At 37.0% G+C, this 20,003-nt stretch overlaps 1 protein-coding gene across 1 annotated transcript in view; it reads right to left on the bottom strand.

Annotated features, from left to right (window-relative positions):
- Positions 1-20,003, bottom strand: part of BICC1 (BicC family RNA binding protein 1) — a 246,379-nt gene that overhangs the window by 7,106 nt on the left and 219,270 nt on the right. Inside the window, exons 10-19 of the mRNA XM_048856281.2 lie at positions 18,672-18,858; positions 16,782-16,940; positions 16,191-16,387; positions 15,782-15,923; positions 13,818-13,974; positions 10,333-10,498; positions 8,089-8,128; positions 7,297-7,451; positions 4,238-4,394; positions 348-508 (exon numbers count right to left, since the gene is read on the bottom strand). Coding sequence (XP_048712238.1) covers positions 348-508; positions 4,238-4,394; positions 7,297-7,451; positions 8,089-8,128; positions 10,333-10,498; positions 13,818-13,974; positions 15,782-15,923; positions 16,191-16,387; positions 16,782-16,940; positions 18,672-18,858 — 1,521 coding nt within the window. The remainder of the gene's footprint in view (positions 1-347; positions 509-4,237; positions 4,395-7,296; positions 7,452-8,088; positions 8,129-10,332; positions 10,499-13,817; positions 13,975-15,781; positions 15,924-16,190; positions 16,388-16,781; positions 16,941-18,671; positions 18,859-20,003) is intronic.

Below are 20,003 nucleotides of genomic sequence, written 5' to 3'. Positions count from 1 at the left end.
GTGCTAGCAGACCGTTGGTGAGTGTCCCCTTTAAGTGAATTCAAGGACATGGCCTTTCACAACACACCTGGTGTTTGCACAAATATCCTTATTAACAAACATCATGCTTAATATGTTATTAATATGTCAAGATAATTCAGTGGAAACCTGTTTAGTTAGGATTGAGTTATGGTTACTTAGTTACAAAGGACTGAGAATGGTCATTTCTAAATTCAAGGACTGAACAGCTTTGATAGAATGGTCAGTGAAAATACTGCAGCTAGGAGAGACAGCGATTTCACTCAGGAGATACACAAAGGGTTGTAAAATATACAGCAAAAACTAAGATGCCTCTTAAAAAGACTGACCTCTTGTTGTTGGAATACATCAGTGTATTTGCCCAAACCGAGTTTACTGAACAGCTCAGGCAGATCAGACCCCTTAAACAAACTGTTCAGGTTACAGCCATTGCTTCCGGTCAGCGAGGAAATGCAATCCATGTAATTACTGCTGCTGAGATAATGTTCAGCTGAAAGGCAAAAAGGATGTACACTTGACATTTCAATCACCTGAAACAGCATGTTTTAATTAAATGTTTTAACCGCCAAATTACCTCAAATTCTATTGTTTAGTGGAATATTCCATTCAGTTGTTTAATAGAACAGCAATCTGTAGAAACCAGCTGAATTTCAAATGAACTTTTTGTTAATGAAACTCTAGTGGCTGTTTTCAGAATATACCTTATTATTATTGATTAGGGTATGTAGGAGAATGAAAAGGACACAGGCTTCACCTGAATTAACTTTAATGGGGATGGGGCTCAGAGCTTAATATACATAAAGGCGGAGGGAGAATCAGGACTCTGTTTCCCCCCCCCCCCCCAGACTATCGAATGCTGGAGAAGGCAACTGCACACGCGCCTCCTCCCTGACTCCACGGCCCCCTATTCAAATGCAGGCAGCTCCTTTAGGTTTGACTGGGGATGGAATCCTGTGGCTTCTTCTGCTAAAGAGAGCTATGTGATCGAGCAACTACTCCACTTGTTTGTTTGTTTGTTAAAATAGTAGTTTTGGGACTATTTGGACTACCTGAATAAATATCACATCTCTCAAAACTACATTAAAAATCCATGAAGGTTGCTAAGTCAAGCACTCAAAACTTAGTAAATACCACAATTACAGTTGTACAAACTTAATGTGGTTCCCTTTGTGTACATGAATTATGATACAGTCTTTACATGCTAACATGCCATTTTTTCTACTCCTGCCTCATTCAGTGCACAGACTGGTCAGCTTTTTAATATTTCTTTTTGCTCTCATTATTCAGCATGCGGTCCATGGTGTCCCATCCAAATCCTACATTGAATGCGGAATTATTAATTTCTACCTGGGCTTTTCTATGATTGTTTCATTGTACCATCTTAGTGCTTTACAGACATTACCCCATGAGATGAAGTGGTTATATTATCCTCATTTTACACACAAGAAATAGGCAATGAAGACCCGAAGTGTGAACTAATTTTGCGTGCCCAATTTGAGAAGCCTAATGCCTGATTTTTCAGCACAATTTTTAGTACTTTAAATGTTCAAAACACAGCTCTTCTCAACTTTAGCTGCTCCTGTGAGTACTCAGCACTTCTGCAAATCAGAGCCTCAGGTGTCTCAAACTGGATAACCAGAAAATGAGAAAGACAAAATGGCCACATGCAGAAAATTGGGCAAGTCATGTAAACCAGAATTTTTATATTGTCACTTTGTTGCTCTCATTTTCTGGCTATCTAATTTCAGACACCTGAGATCTGATTTGCAGACATGCTGAGCACTCGAAACTGCAACCAAAGGGGACTGGAGCTGAGTTCTGAACATAACGGGTTATGAAAATTCCATCACATGGAACTGTACTGACCCCCATATGGGTCATGAGCAGGGAGATCCACAGCATAGTCCTCTGCCACTTAAGCTGATATGAGTAACAGGAAGCAGTAGAAGGCTGTTATCTTCTATGTGGGCCTCCTACTAGAGGGCAATGAGACACATTGCCAGTGGCTTTCACAGCTATTTGCTAGATAGCAGAGGAATGATGAGACTCAAGAATCCTGTGTTCAGTTGTAAGTTCTGTAGGGAATATGTTAGTAATTACAGATCCTTCTGCCCAGGCCCTGCAGTACCTTCCTGGTTCTCTTCTGCTCTTATACCTTATACCTTCTGCTCTTATACCTTATACTCTTATACCTACTGCTTGCGTCCATGGCCCCCACTATCCTGTCTCTGCTTACAGGTTCTATCCCCTTCTTTGCACCAACTTGGCTCCTGCCTCTATTCATCCCCTATGCTCCTACCTCTTTTAGTCTCTCACTTCCCACAGCTCCTGAGGCAAACACCTGGCATGGAGAATTTCAGCCTGAACAATTTAAATTTGGCAAAGTTATAAACAATTGAAAACAAGGTCCATTAGTACCAGTGTTGCCTGTAACAAAGGAGCTGGAGCCATATGGTGCACACTGTAGCACATAGTAGTATAGCTCACAAGCAAAGTGTGCAATCACATCCCCTTGCATTACCATAGTTATTTTTATATGCCATTAATTTCACTGAGCTGTTATCTCCGGAGGCCACAGGCCCTGCCCTCAGGACTGATGTTAGAGTGAGGAGAGTGAGATTAAATGACTCCCTCAGCTAGACTGGCTGCTGCCTCCTGAGGACTTACCTGGCTATAAAAAGTAGAACGCTTTAGCGCTCAGTGATTCGTTGTTCTCTTTTCTAAAATACATTAACGGTTCAGTAGATAAGGTAAACCTTGGAACCTTAGATAATTTTACTGGATAGGCCCAAGTTTTTGAAGAAGATTTGTACAATGTGTCAAAATTCTTCAATTCTATTAGTAAAAGTGAAGGATTAAAATTACATTTCAAGTTTGTAGATCTCAAACAGCACAATCTAGGACACACAGTTATTGTACCCTTTTTGTCACATATTGACCATAAAAGGCTTATCAGCCAAGTGTGGGGAAGAAAGGTTATTTTTTTTAATCAAAACAAAAAGAAGTACATTTTTGCAGATGTTTTAGGCTCTGAGAAAGAAGCTACTGCTTCTATGGACTGAGCAGCTTTTAGACTTTAAAGGCTACTGTCTTATTAAAGTTTAAGAAAGGATTAAAATGCATTTATTTTATAATTTTGATTACACTAGGACCTCCCTGTGTAAACAACTGACTTCAAGACACTACGGGGACTTGAAACTGAAGATAAGCTATTAAGCTTATTTTTATTATGTTCACTGTAGAAATACCATATGCAGTAATTCATCACTGCGTTAATACCATGTCAATGATTAAAAATGCTAGGAAAGAGCAACAACATTTCCTTCTTTAAGTTAAACTATTTTTTCTAAAAACGTGCAATTCTTACTGAATGTATCTGGGATTTAGGCTTTTTAGCACTGATTAAGAAAAACCATAATACAAAAATAGTTAAAACAAAGAACAGTAGAATATTTCTGTCCTCATCAACCCCACCTCGAAACACTAATGAAACCTATTATAAATCTAAATCTCCCATTCTTCACTTTCTTGCTCCACCCCTTCCTCTCTCCCGGCAAAAAAAAAAAAAAGATCAATCTATTCATAAAAGACTGAGACTAGTTGCAAACTGCTTTTGGGTGTAAAACAATTTTCATAGAAAACTGGTTTAAAATCTGTTTAAAAAAAATCTTTAAGATTTGCAGGCTGGATCCAAGGAAACAGGTGGCCAGTGTAACCTGCCAGGCCCTACCAAATGTATTGGTGGCCCTACTTAAAAATCAATGTAATTATGCCTTAAAATTCATCAAAGGATGGCAGCTGGAAGAAGTCATAACTTTTGTCAGGAAGCCTCCATCAGATTCAGCTAGTATTTTGCAGTATCTGGATAACACAGCAGAATCATGAGCGTCCAAGGATGAGCTCTTTTAAACTCTGTTTTCACAGAAACTTTCACAGAAAAGAAGATAGCAAGGCGCTTAAAAAAAAAGTGGCTATACTGTATTATTTACCTTCAACGTTTTACATTTGAATTGCTTTTTTTTTTTTTACATTTTTATTTACTTTGTACTTTTTCAAACATAAAAATTTTTTTTAACACAATTAAGTATTTTCAATTCCTTAAGGTAAATACTTAACATTAGTTTTAAAAATTCAGGACCCCAGAATTAAATCAAAATTTAATCTCCCAAATCCCATGATTATATTCCCTGATGAAATGCATTGACAAGATATTACTTACTTGATTTGTTTTGTTTCCGCTTGGGGCTGCCAATTGACGAGACAAATTCACTATGAGCTGAGGGACCGATACCATTACGATCTCTCCAGTTATCAGATTCACTACCACTTCCCAAATGTTCCCGACTGCTGGAACGTGAGAGAGACATTGATGAACCCTGCAAGAGACCACAAGGAAAATTACTGCAGAAACAGAGGTGTTTAACTGTCAAATTGCAGTGTGTTTCTCTGAAGCAGCCCAGTTAAACACAACAGCTTTTCAACAATTTTAAATATGCTGCCTGCAGTTAAATATGAACCAACTAATTATTACAATTTATGCATTTAGACAGAACTGCTGTTTTTGTAATAAGTTTAAGCAGAAGTTACTTTTTAAAAAACACTAGCTTCATATCAAAATGCTCTAAATTCTTAACCTTTTGTCACAAAAATTTTTCTAGGGTCTCTTCCTCTCACACAGCTATCTACCTAGCATCTCGAAGTAACATACAAGTAGCCCACATTACCTCAGTACTAATTGCAGTCTATACATTAAATTTGATGGTTTACAATAATAAGTCAGAAATTACCAACATTAACCACAAAAAGAAAAGGAGTACTTGTGGCACCTTAGAGACTAACACATTTATTTGAGCATAAGCTTTCGTGAGCTACAGCTCACTTCATCGGATGCATTCAGTGGAAAATACAGTGGGGAGATTGCATCCGATGAAGTGAGCTGCAGGCCAATAAAGCTTATGCTCAAATAAATGTGTTAGTCTCTAAGGTGCCACAAGTCCTCCTGTTCTTTTTGCGGATACAGACTAACACGGCTGTTACTCTGAAACCAACATTAACCAGACAGTAGAATCTGAGATGCTGCAGTTAATTCCTGTTACAGTATCTGGAATTGGATGGTATAAGGGCTGGTAAAGGCTGACGTTTTTGTGTTTGTTTTGTTTTACAGTAGCCAGAGTATACATGAACTATGCATGGGGTGAAGCCTGACTGGGGAAAAGGATACATTTCCACAAAGCTCCAGATGAAACCTTCTCTCTTGAGTTTATCTTTTATAGAGCTTCTCAGACAATAAAGAGTGTGATGAGTGAATGAGTTAATTGGAACTGTAGATGAGAACAAGACCAAAGCAAAGAGTACATGTGACAAGTTACTATTGTGCAGTCTCACTCCTGTAAGCCTTCCAAACTAGCACTATTTTGCTTATTTCCACCAGCTTCACCAACCCTTTCTAACAAACAGTAGGAAGGATCGCAGGAGTTTAATAGAGCTGTTCCTTAATACATTTTAAATGACAGAGGGTAACTGCCATCACTGGAAAGAAAAGAACTATTTTCCAGGTGGACAAATTAGGTTGGTGGACAGTGTGGTGAATATGGAGTGAAAGAAGGCACAGAATCCAAGTCTGTTTTAAAAGAAAATAAAGGACTATCTACAATATGTCTGACCAAGGTGGCGATTACAAGTTGTGATACAATAAAATGTGAGCTAGCAATGCTGGGAAATAAAACACAAAGTAAAATATCACAGGGAGAAACAAATGTGTCCAGTGAGCTTAGTTTGCAAATAGATTTCCCAAACGTTAGCACTGGATATCAAGACAATTGCTATTTACTGAAGAGCAGTTCTTCAGCATATCCCTTCTGGGCCACATCAAGAATGAAAATGTAAGGGGTAAAGTGACCAGCAGTGCTTTCTGATATGAATAACAAAGTCTTGAAAACTGCCAAAGGGAAGCAGGGAATATATTACAAGAGATGTAGGATTTTTATTTTCCCCAGATGTTTGCATAACAGCACATACCAAAATGGGAACTGGAGTCATTGTAAAAATAAGAGTTTAGCAGTTGAAAGAGCTGAGGATGTGGTTTGTGCCTGGTCAGACTCCAAGTGACTAAGGCCCAAAACCTTTTTCTTCTGGAATAATGTGTCTGCTAATAAACTTGTAGAAACAGTGAGCGTATAATGGTTTGGAGAAAATGGGAAACAGCTTAACAAATATACAAAGACAAATCAGTCGGATAGCTGAGAAGTAACGTTAGCAGTATATTTTATCAGAAAATTGGCACTGAGTTTTGCTTTACATTTTTCTTCTTCTGTGTTTCTGGCTTACACATTCAATACTGCAAACCTACCACATATATCTGAAAGACATATGTTAACTTTATGCATGCCAAAGGGGAAGCTCCATGCCACACCTTTATTGTGGTTTAATATGTGTACTGCACCCAAAGTAGTATGGGAGGGTGCCTCCCAGGTCAGTCAAAGTCTCTGCCCAAGGAGCCCACCTACCTAGAATTTAGACAACATGAATGAGGGTGGAAATAAAGAAGAGGTAGGCTTTGGTAGGTCTGGACAGGGTTACAACAGCATAATGCAATGGAAAACAATGTCAGAATTACTACAAATAATGGAGTTTAAGCAGAGGACAGGGCCTTCTCTGACTTTAGGCTTCTAGTAAGCCCTCTGTGAAGTTTACAGCTGCTCTTTCCCAGCAGAGTCCCTAAGGGATGAGGTGCCACTCTCCTTGCACAGGAGTGAATCCCAGTGCAGCAACTCCCAGGGACAAAAGGAAGTTTGAACTGCACCCCCTGTACTCACAAACGTCACTCTACTGACCCGCAGCAAGCTATATTACAGTTTACTTTCATACTAAAGGAATGTTTTGTTTTTTTCCTCATGAAACATAGCAACCAACCTAGGCTAGATTTCAACGAGTGGTGTAAGATACTGCTTCCCTTTTCTGATGCATTGAACCAAATCATCCCACTCCTGTGTTGTTCTTAATTTGTTCCACAAGAGCAATTGTTGGGAACAGATTTTTTTAAAAACTGAAGATTAACAATGGAATTCCCATTATTCTATGGATGGACTTGATATTCCCAGCATTCCCAGATACAAGGAGCTTTTTGCTAGAAGAGATTATGCGGTATCTTCAAGCACTAATGCTGTTAAGAATCTTATTTACAAGATTGCCTTTTACAAACATATAAACATTGAAGTTTAAGAAATGCCTATGCAATTTACTGAAAACATATTTAAAATGTTCTGTAATTTTACATACTTCATACGTAGTGGTCATAGACGGCTTGTATGATACATGATTAGCTCTTCTTAGTTCCTTGATTGTTTCTGCAGGCATAGATTTGGAGAATCCTAGGCCACTCCATGTATTTGTTGGAGTTCTCACTTCTGTTACAACAGGCTTCTTTAACATAGCTTAAAAAATATGAAGAAAAAGACATTTATAAGCATTAAGCTCAGTGCATTGACAGATAAATGCATCTTTCAGGCCAAATACTGACATTCTGGACACAAATGGATCACATTAACCCACAGAACAGTACATTCTCAGCATCTCAGATCCCCAGTGGGGCCTGATTCCCACCCTTTCTTAAACCACTGTAAGACAGCAGTAAGTCTATTGAAGCTAGAGAGTAGTAAACACTGTGCAGAAGGAAGTGAAGAGAATCAGGTCCATGATGTTTAAAGAAAAAAGCAACCATTTTCCAAATGAGTTGCAATGTGCTTGTTAAAATTAGTCTGATACTAATTTATCCCCAAGGTTATTACAAATACCAGAAGGTTTCAGATCTATAGTGTTACTAGCAGTCTATAAACTACTAATAATGTAACTACCATATAACTTCTGAATTTGTACTAATAATATTCTATAAACTAGAATCAAAATATCCACAAAATACATTTGACAGAAATACATTGAGTTCATTGTACTTACGAACTTTTCATTTTAGCTAAAAACATATAAAAACTGCAAAACTGAACCTTAGAAAAATCATTTGACCAGTGTACTGACAAATAGATGCATGTTAGAAGTCACTGTATCTTCGCATACCTTTGGTTGCTAATAGCTTCTTTTGTTCATAGTCAAATGCCTAAAAATTAAAGAGACACAAAATGTCTTAATTACTGCTCTAAGTAAATGTCATTCCTGTGCACAGCTCTTTCTAAAAATAAATATTCTGATCATGGTCCATGAATTCATCTAGGAAGAACGTTAAGCACCGCACAATAATGTAACAGTAGTCCAATGAAAGCCTGACATACATAAAACATTCATTCAAAACTAGCTAATTAGTACTGTAAATTATTCTCTCCCACTTTCATGTGAGTTGTAGCAGTATGTGAAGTCTGCATAGGTAGCGTTTTTACAAGGCATTACTTGAGATTTTTTTTTGAATTGTCTGTTGACGAAGTATTTAAAACTCTAGAGGAAACAAGTCAGAATTATAATAGGAAAACAATAATTAAACAAGTACACTAAGTAGTAATTTTCTGCACAAAGGTCTCTGGACTATACCCTTTGCAGATTAGATTCTTTTCCATCTTCATTTTAAATTCTCTTATTCAGATAAATATCTTGATGTAGTACAGGAAAACATGTCATTATACTGCTCATTATAATAAGAGTAATAATAATGTTTCTAATTTTTGGATGCTAATTCTTTAGTAAATTACACTTGTTCTTTCCATTACAGAGCAGTAAATCTGTTCACACAAATATGCATTACAAAAGGCATTATTTTGCAGAGTCTGATCAGTAAGGGGATATCTGATGTTGTGCAGGGCTTTGGAATGATCCAAAGATATTTTTTCCCCTTGGAAGACTAGAACTTTGGTCATGGTAAAGGTGAACGCTTTGAATCTCAACCAGTGATTGACTATCTATTTGCCACAGAGGCCTATGTAAAGGGCTCATCTATAGAGAGAAATTTACCAGAAGAACTATACTGGTATGACGATACTGCTAACTTTATGCCAGTATAACCCCTGTGCGGACACAATTATTCTGGTATAATTTCCATATATTTTCCATTTTGCCTTATACCACTTTCAAAGTGAAATAAACTAAACTGGAAAAAGGCACTCTTATTCTGGAATAAGGGTGTCCACACAGGGAGTTACATGAGCATAACTATAACAGTATAATTATACCAATATAGCTCTGCTGGTGACCCTGTGTAGACAAAACACATGTACAATGACCCTGTTTAGACAAAAGCCACAGGCAGGACTTCACTAACAGACATAAAGAAACAAATGCATGTTGACATGTCTTATGAAAAGTCTCAAGTAGCATTTCTATGAACAACATGTCTCTTCTCAAAGCCATAACATTTTTACATGTGTGTCCACACACACACACACACACACACACAGCGAACAAGAGAGATTTAGCTTAGATATTAGGAAAATCTTTCTAACTGTCAAGATAATTAATTATTGGAACAGATTATCTTGTGAGGTTGTACAATCCCTGTAACTGGATGTTTTAAAGAACAGGTTAGACAAGCATCTGTAGAGATGGTATACATATACTTAATTCTTACTCAGCAAGGGATATGTACTAGATGACCTCCTCTTCATGTCTCTTCCAGACCTACATTTCTATGAAATTAAGTTTATTCCCTGCTTATATTTGTATTACATTTATTCTTTTCTTTCATCAGAATTTTTAGAAGAATGTTCAGGAGATTTTTGTGTTTGAATAGCAGGTTTTGTTGCTCTCTAATACTTCCTTTGGAGTGCATATACAAGAATGTGATTGGATAAATCCAATTAGATAGGAAAGTTCTATAAAAGTCACAAATGTATTTGATTGCATAATTCTCTCCATCAAATCATGTCACAAAATATCTAAAATCCACACACACAGCCAAAAAAGCCTAGAAACCTCCACAAAGAAAGTCTAAAGAACATTTTATACAAATACAGTTTTTTGCTATTATCAGGCAATGCCTCTTATAATCAACTGGTAACTGGATTCAGCCTAAAAGAACTGAGAGAAGGGTTGGAGAGAAGAAAGATAACTTCAACTTCTGCCTCTTCTCATATTCCTAGATACAGTTTAATTTGTCTTTATCTAACATTAGATGTAAGCTCATATTTTTGCTTTACATTATCAGTTTGAAAATGCACCATGCTGTGGGAGGAAATTGAAGGGGGTAACACTGTTCAATGCTTTTGTCTACAATCCAAACATTGACAAAGTCATGTAGCCAGGAAAGCCAGTCACTTCATTGCATTGGACATTTATCAATGGTAACAATGCATTAGATTTGGGTGTATCAATAGGTACCTGCATATTTACATATGATGACTGTGGAACAAGGCGCACTCTTTCAGAATTCTGTTGGGCAGCTGCTGCCCTCTCCGCTGCTCGTTCACTACCAGGAGCTTTTTTATCGGCAATGGGACTTTCAGAAGCACTCAGCTCAGAATCAGAAAGCAATCTCTCTGTGGTGCTGGAAAAGTAAAGGCAGTTGTTCTTCAGAATTATCTGTAATGGTTTCAATCACTACTCTTTGTTTTAAACAATGAGCATTCAGTGCAATGAATAAATGAACTACTCTCGCTAGAAAGTTGAGAGTAAATCTGAAGAAAAAGCAGTACACAAACATTACATTTTTAAGAAACATTTTCTAAGGCATCAACTGTTCTTTTCAGACACACGTGTTGCTGTGTTAACTAAAGATAATGTGTCTTCACGCTCACTTCTTTATTTTCCATGGCTACATGTTTTTCTGGGATTTCATTAATAGTTTCCCCAGCAGATTCCATTTTTTCTCCAATTCAGATATTTTTGTTGATCTAATTTACCCTCAGTAGAATCAAAATTAAACTTGAAATTCCCTGAATTGCCAAAAAGAGAGAGTTTCAAGTGAAGCTTTAGAAAATGCTCCAAGTTCCCCCTTCTCCCTAGAAAACCGAAATGCCTTGCAGCTTATGGTCAATAAAGTGAATTGTGATCAGAAGCAAGGCAAGGGAAAACCACCTCTTTATAACTTCAGTCCCACTTACTTACAAAAGCATCTGGTATTATCAACTTTTCTCTACAAACTTCAGCTATAGTCTTCCGCTTACTTTGAGGAACAGAAAAGCAATTGTACTTTAGATTTCTAAAGAATGCCTAATAAGAAAAGTACCCCAGATAGACTGCCTGGCTTCTGAATACTAAAACAAACAAACATTTATATTTAAAATTAGTAAGACTAGATACTTGAATTTGATCAGCAGGAATTGTCCAGGAAGTTCCAAAGCTGTGTAACTAGAATGAGATATATATACTGAGACTACTGGGTGGAGGCAACTATCATTATAAATCAAAATAAATAAGCTGAGAAAATTAAAATTTAGGCTGAATGAGGGAATTATTTCGAGGGCTCTCAAGTGATTTAAAAAATTTATCACAATGAATTGCACTGTTAAACAATAATAGATATCATTTACTTAAATATTTTTGGATGTTTTCTACATTGTCAAAATATATTGATTTCAATTACAATACAGAATATGAAGTGTACAGTGCTCACTTCATATTTATTTTTATTACAAATATTTGCACTGTAAAAAACAAAATAGTATTTTTCAATTCACCTTATACAAGTACTGTAGTGCAATCTCTTTATCAGGAAAGTTGAACTTACAAATGTAGAATTATGTACAAAAACGCCTGCATTAAAAAAATAAAACAATGTAAAACTTTAGAGCATACAAGTCCAATCAGTCCTACTTCTTGTTCAGCCAATCTCACAGACTAACAACTTTGGTTACAATTAGCAGGAGATAATGCTGCCTGCTTCTTGTTTACAATGTCACCTAAAATGGAGAAAGGGCACTTGCATGGCACTGTTATAGCTGGTATCGCAAAATATTTACATGCCAGATGCGCTAAAGATTCATATATCCCTTGATGCTTCAACCACCATTCCAGAAGAAATGCATCCATGCTGATGACAGGTTCTGCTCGATAACTATCTAAAGCAGTATGGACTGACACATGTTCATTTTCATCATCTGAATCAGATGCCACCAGCAGAAGGTTGATTTTCTTTTTCGGTGGTTTGGGTTTTGTAGTTTCCGCACCAGAGTGTTGCTCTTTTAAGACTTCTGAAAGCATGCTCCACACCTCACCCATCTCAGATTTTGAAAAGCACTTCAGATTCTTAAATCTTGGGTTGAGTGCTCTAGCTATCTTTAGAAATTTCACACTGGTATCTGTTTTGCATTTTGTCAAATTTACAGTGAAAGTGTTCTTAAAATGAACAACATGTGCTGGGTCATCATCCGAGACTGTTATAACAGGAAATATATGGCAGAATGCAGGTAAAACACAGGAGACATACAATTCTCCCCTGAGGAGTTCAGTCACAAATTTTATTAATGCATTATTTTTTTAACGAGTGTCATCAGAATGGAAGCATGTCCTCTGGAACAATGGCTGAAGCATGAAGAGGCAAAAAATCTTTAATGCATTGGACATGTAAATATCTTGCAATGCCAGCTACAACATGTCCATGTGAACACCTGTTCTCACTTTCAGGTGACATTGTAATTAAGAAGTGGGCAGCATTATCTCCCATAAATTTAAACAAACTTGTTTCTCTTACCGAGTGGTTGAAAAAGAAGTTGGACTGAGTGGACTTGTAGGCTCTAAAGCAGTGCTTCTCAAGCTATCTGATGTGGGGGATCAGCAATTTTTTTTCCCCAATGGGCGGGCAGACCGGCAGCCAATGGCTCGCGGACTGGCACCAGTCCGCGGACCACCATTTTGAGTAGCACTGCAAAAAAGTTTTACATTGCTTTGTTTTTGAGTGCAGTGATGTAACAAAAAAATACCCACCTACATTTGTAAGTTGCACTTTCACGATAAAGAGATTGCACTACAGTACTTCTATGAGGTGAACTGAAAAATACTATTTATTTTGTTTATCATTTTTACAGTGCAAATATTTGTAATAAAAATAATACAAAATGAGCACTGTATACTTTATATTCTGTGTTGTAATTGAAATTGATATAATTTGAAAAGCAGAAAAACATCCAAAAATATTTAATAAATTTCTATTGGTATTCTATTGTTTAACAGTGCGATTAATTTTTTTGAGTCAATTGCGTGAGTTAACTGCGATTAATCGGCAGCCCTAATTATTTCCTAACTGTGAAGTCTATTATGACTAGATTCTAAAGAGAAGTGTTTGAAAACCCATTTAAGTAATTTAAAAATACACTGGAGAAAACACTAAACAATATACGGGTACTAAGGAATATTCCTGCACTGGAAAAATTATTCAAAAGGTTTTTTCCATTGTTAATTTTCTGTTTTTAAACTTTGTCTTTATTCAAGCTTTGAAAATGTAACAGTATTTCCTGACGATTATTTTTCACTAAGAAAACAAATCTCAAGCACTGTATTTGTCACAGCAAATTAAAGTCAGCTATGAAAATCTATTGGTATTACAAAACACACACAAAATATTACAGAACTAAATGTACAAAAAGCTCCTCAGAGAAGCCAGTCTTCAAGAAAGCAAGGACTTCTGGTAGGCAGATGGAGAGGGAGGAATTCTTAGATGTCAAAAATGTTTACAATATTAACAACTTAAAGGGACTGTTATAAAACAAATAGTTTATTAAATTAAATATAGTTAAAAATTAATCTGATTTAAACCAATTCTCCAATATTCATCAATGAATGAACCATGCATCTCACCCCAAAGAACATGCTAAATATTATAGTCCATCTCTAAATTCTATGATTCTATACTCGTGAATGTAACATACTGTAAGTGAGAGTTTTTGGTTCCTTGCAGTAATTCTACTGTTTGCCTCTTAGTACAGGACTGTTTGGAAGAACTCATCATTTGCTTCAGATCACTGGCATTTGCTGAATGTGATGGACTTCTTGGCATGCCCACTTCTACAAAAGCATCATTGCAGCCTACAAGACCAAGAAAAAAGAGCTGTAAAATAAAACCCTTTCATATACCAATACCATTGCTGTACAGTATATTTAGAAAATCAGTAGCAATAATTTGCATAGAATTAAAACTATTTCACATGTAAAGGCATATAAAGGGCTAGCATTTAAAGATGTACTAACGTTCTCAAAGTTAGAAAGCACACAACTATACTTCATATATGCATAAAGAATTAGGAGCATACATTCACATAGTATGTGTACTATAAAACTACGGGATATCTTTTCCAGTTACCTAAGGTTGAAAGTCACTAGTGATTTTGGATGACTTCAGTTTCTGGGACCAGTCTGAAACACCTTAAGGGGAATGATTTTCAGAAGCTGGATACTCACCACTTTCTAAAAATCCAGAAGCTTTTAAGGTATTTTGAGCTGGGCAATCAAAAATTGAGGCACCCAAAAATCACCAGTTACTATTTAAAATCTTAGCCCAAATGTCAAGTTGAAAATTTCTCCACTGGAAACTAGTACTGCTTTTGTTATGAACAACACACAAATATCTTGGGTTTAAATTCTCACTACTCAAATATTTTTCTTTTTTACTGGTGTATATACATTTTAAGTCAAGTCATTATTAGGATGACCATGAACCTAACAAAAGAGAACAGATTAGCTTTGCGTGACCTCAGTATTCACTGGAGAGAAATGTAGCCTGTCACCACAATCTTGTTTAATAGCTTTTTTTTAAAGAGTGGATTTTTTTTTTAAATGGAAAGTTACTAAATTAATTTAGTTCTTTAGTTCTTACTAAATTAATCAATTAAATCACTGAAACAGGAACAGCCAACTGGCCAGGATCTCTTGGGTCATCAAATCCAGTCTCTGTCCCCCACCACTATCACAAGAAACCCTGCCCTATAATCCTTGTCATGAATTTATCAAACTCTACCTTAACACTAATTAGGTTGTTCACCCCCCTACTGCTATTGGAATTCTGTTCCCGAACCTCACTCCACTGATGGTTAGAAACTTTTTAATTTCTAGCCTAAATTTATTTATGGCCAGTTTATACATATTTATTCTTGTGCCAATATTTTCCATTAGCTGAAATAGCTATTCTCCCTTCCTAATGTTGCCCTCTTGAAGTATTTGAAAGGGAAGTCATATCCCCTGCCAGCCTTTGTTTTGCTAGGCTAAACAAGACAAGCTCTTTTATTCTCCTCTCTTAAGGTAGGCTCTCCACTCCCCGATCATCCCAGTAGCCCTGCACGTGTTCCAGTCTGAACTTATCCTTCTTGAACAGGCTTGACTGGAATCGTATGCAGCATTTCAAATGAGGTTTCACCAGACCCTCACACACAAAAAGTTCCATGATTCAATGTCTGTTAGGCCTAGTCTACGGAACAGTTTTAGTAATGGTAGAAATATGTAGGTTAAGGGGGTGAGTTTTTAACTGCTATGGTTATATCTGTGTATGGATGCACTTATACGACTACAAATGTGCTTACACTGACAGAGCTTACTCCCCTTCCCACATGGGAATAAACTATATATGGTGTAAGCCAATTTATACCAGTCTAGCTGCATCCACACTAGCTTTAACTACCAGTATAGTTAAAGTGGTGCAACTATTATGTGCAGACAATACGTAATCCATTGGACAACATGTATTTGGGGAGGGGGCATGCTTTTCTCCAATGTGGCTGAGAATAAAATGCTGGCTCAAAAATTAATCTTACCTTTCACAATTTGTCTCTAAAATGCACAAACACTGTCAAACTAATACCATTACTAGCCAGAAGAACACAGGTCAAATGCTAAAACTTACCTTCCGCTGTATTTGACTTGGTGGTCACTTGTTCTGAGGTGCTATGACTATTTGTCTGCCTTGATGAATCACTGTGGTTTGTGCTCAACACATTTTCTCCTAGTGATGAGGCAGATAGTGCAGCATACTTGATATTTGATGTCTGAAATTATGAGAAAAACACGTTTAAATAAATCTTGGTTTCTGATTTATTTAAGGCAGGCGGAAGATTCTTATTTGGATCTAGGTGGGATAATTTGGCTTAATGTTTTTCAAGTTACATTTTATGAGCATTTTAATTACAATTTGAAATAAATGATCTTAAAGAGTCACAATGGCTGAAAGCAAAGTTTTTTTCCTAGAGTTTTTTCAGAGGAAGCTCATTGCAAACCGAGATCATCTTGTCCAGACCGAACATCACGCCACTTACCTTTACATGACCGTTTAAAGAAGTTGAACCCTTTTTGTTCTCAGATTGCATGCCATTGACATGAATGTCAACAGGAGTCAAGCCAGGGGGGGGAGATGGAGTGTTCTGACTATAATTAGGCACTCCAGATAGTAGAATACTAGTTAAAGCGGCTTGGGCAGTAGATGGTATCATCAGATGTGGTATAGCAGAAAAACCTGTAACAAAAATGAAGCCATATTCTGGTTCACTGACAAAGTGAGTACATCAGGCTGAATAAAAGCTGAATTTTATATAAAACCTTTGAATTACAATTATGTTGAAAATGACCAACCAAACCCAATTACTTAATGCACGATCCAACACTTTGGATAAGACGTTTTCCCCATTTTTTTAAAAAAACCTTCAAAGTTGCATGTAACATTATAAAAACATAATTATGTTAGTTTAAAAATCTTCATAGTATTTGGATATTTATGCATTTATAAGAAAATAGAAGAAAAGAATTATTCAGTGTAAGAGACTTTAAAGAATGAATGGGTCTGTCTTTTTCGGTTTTCTTTCTAGTGACAAATTAAGAACTAATTTCATTTCTATTTAACTTCTACTGACCTGTGGCACTTGTGTTGGCAAGAGATGTTGCCCATAACGTAGGGCTGGGTGTGCCTGAACTTGGGCTCTGTAGAGGACTAACAGAACTATTAAGGGCATTCAAGAGAGAGTTTGGAGCAGCAGAGGTGTTGACAGATAAGGCAGTAGGACCTAAAAGACCTGTCAAAACAATTATATCCATTATGCATTTGTTTATACAGGAATTGTAAAGAACATTTTTAAAGGTTATATTAAGTGTTGGTGTTGATTTTTAAAATACTTAAAAAGATTACAGTGCTATTTCTGCTGAGAGAGCATACACACAAATTAGGACAGGGATTTTTGAAGCGTGCACATGCAAATAGGGCAAAGGGAATCACCAAAACCCAGTGGCTGCTAGGACCTGCAGGAGTAATCTAAACAAAAGGAAGGCAAATGTCTGCTCCTTCTATCAATCTGGCTCCCACCACTACAGTACTTAAGTGCCTCTGCCTGCTGCTGCTGCTCATACAGCCACCAAAAGCAGCTTCTCACTCTTTCCTTTCATGTCTCTCTGCTGTTTCTGGGAAGCATTGCTTAAGGGTGATGAGGAGGTAACAGCCACTTTACAGCCCTCCTCACGGCCAGCTCTTCACTTTCTTTAAGCTGTGCCTTCCTTGGAACACAGGGTGGTGCAAATGTGGAGGAGGAAGGAGAGAGGAAGGGGCATATCCATGCTGCCTCCCTTCATCAGCAAACCTCATCACCCCTAAAAAACCATAACCCTATCCAACATCCACAATTTATCCACAAAACTCCCCACATTTTGTAAATTTGTAAAAGGCTGGTATCATGGATGAGGAGCATGGTATCAAAATGTAAACAAATGGCACAAGCCAAGACTCCAAGACACAAGCATGGATTCTGGGACGCAACCATAAAGGATTGCTGGATTTTGAGTCAAAAGAAAATAAGACTTGTTTGACCCCTTTCCTGTCAGTGATGGTCATGCATGGAGAAGGTTTGAGAACCCAAGTACGGGGGGAAAAAAACATAATACATAAGCTTATACATATTTTTGGTGAACAAAGAGATCAAGCAGTTATAGCTTTTAAACACAAAAAACTAATTTTCCTGGATTATTTATGGCACAATAATTCTCTTCTAGAAAGAGATGGAAAATATAAACACTCCTGGCTTAGGTTTTATACGGACAGACAAGTGCCAACAACATATGAGTGAAGAAATAGTTGTTTGCAGTGTTGTTGTAGCTGTGTCAGTCCCAGCATATTAGAGACATGCGGTGGGTGAGGTAATATCTTGTATTGGACCAAGTGAAGTTGGTAACATAAAAGATATTACCTCATCCACCTTATCTCTGAAGAAACAGTGTCATTCAATATTTAGTTACTACAGTCAGAAACAAATATTACTAATACCTAAGGCTAATCTTTAACTAATGTTAAATGGCAGACTACTTACATGTAGTCAAGGAGTCTTTTCCCTGTTCACCGCTTAAGTTTCTATTTGACAAGTCATAATACCTCCAGGAGTAAGGGGGTTCATTTGGATAAGGGTTTCTCTGAAAGCCATAAATGGGGTGCCACACTTGACTTATAATCTCTCTCACGTATTACCCTACCTGAAAAGGAGTACCTCCCTTTACCCATTCAACTTAATGTATAAAGAGTTTAGTTTTCAAATGTCTAAACTTCTCCATCTTTCAGAGGATACACTGAAATTATTCCCACGATCCATTACTAAAATATTGGAGGTTGTTTGTAATGACAAATACTTCTGAAATGTCAGGGGTGGGCCTTGAATTTCCCAACATCTAATGCTACTCATAATTGAAAAGTATAGCTGGTCCTGTACTTCCCAATATGTGTGAACTGTGTTTCAAACATTATAAAGCAAGAGTAAAGTATATACCAAGTCCAGTGAGTCCTAACCCTGCTGAGGGCAAGATGTCCAAACCAGGACACGAGAGGCCAACAGGGCATGAGATTGTAGATGGATTTGTTGCTATGGTGACTCCATTACTTTCAAGTCCCAGGAGACGTTTCCTTGCCTCATACATATTTAAGGCATTTCGTTCGACACTTTTTACAATCACAGACTGCAAAAAAGAAATGAAAAACATTGATATGAAGGTGTAATATAATTTCAAGAAATTATACAATCTTACAATAATGCTTCAGAGCCACAGGCTTGGTCTACACTGAAAAGTTATGTCAGCAGAGCTATGCTGGTCAGAGATATGAAAAACCACAACAGTGACCGACGTAGCTTTGCTGACATAACCCCCAGCGTAGGTGCCGGTATGTCAATGGAAGAGGGCTTCTGTCGACATAGCTAACTTTGTTTGGGGAGGTGGCTGTTCCTACACAGATAGATAACCCCTTCTCTGTCAGTGCTGGCTGCTTCTACACTATGGGGCTATGCCAGAATAATTATGCCAGTATAATCTACAAACAGTGTAGACACCCCCCCCAGTAAAGTCATAACACAACTTAAAATAGCAGAAACACAATAGCCATTAGTGCTTTTTCAGGCATTCAGCAGTTTGTGGCAAGGTTAGAACATTTTTCTTAATGTTTTTGTTCATCTTTAAAAGTGAAAACAGTCTTCCCCAGGAATATTGTTCATTTTTTTAATTAAATGAAGCTAATAAAGTTAGGAAGGATAATTATGGCCTGACTAGGATGATGGAATGGTTCTTTCTAACAGCTACTGTAAGCGTCCAAGCTCTATAGAGGGTAGCCAAGAGAGATGGTTGGTAGATATAGGAGTCTCATGTTTGCTTCCCATTACATTTACAAGAAACATGCTTCATGCAACAAACAAAAAACATGTCTCTCTTCTATTTGCACTAAATGCTATCTACTGAAGTCAGTATAGGAGCCTAGGAGTATGAAATGAAAATGATTATTCCCTTTTATTGACTTGAAATGTTCCTACATTTAGAATGAAAGCTGCTGATACAATGGAACATTCACCTGACATTTTACAGTTTGTCGTCAAGCATTTATACATAATGGATTGATTGGACAAGGATCTGAAACTGATGAACTGGGTAGGTTTAAGGACAGGTGTCCTCAGTTTAAAAGGACAGGTGTCCTTAATTCAACCATTACACGCTGTATAAAATGATATGAACCAAGACTTCTCTTTTGCCAATCAGAATAGGCCTAGAGATTGTTAAAAATAACAGGGAGTTGTGTGACTTAAGATTTAATCCTGTAAACCAACTCAAGAGCAATT

Source organism: Caretta caretta, chromosome 7 (genome assembly GCF_965140235.1).
Source record: "Caretta caretta isolate rCarCar2 chromosome 7, rCarCar1.hap1, whole genome shotgun sequence".
Taxonomy (NCBI): domain Eukaryota; kingdom Metazoa; phylum Chordata; order Testudines; family Cheloniidae; genus Caretta; species Caretta caretta.
The sequence above is the reverse complement of the archived record's forward strand: the minus strand, read 5'-3'. Positions and strand labels throughout refer to the sequence as shown.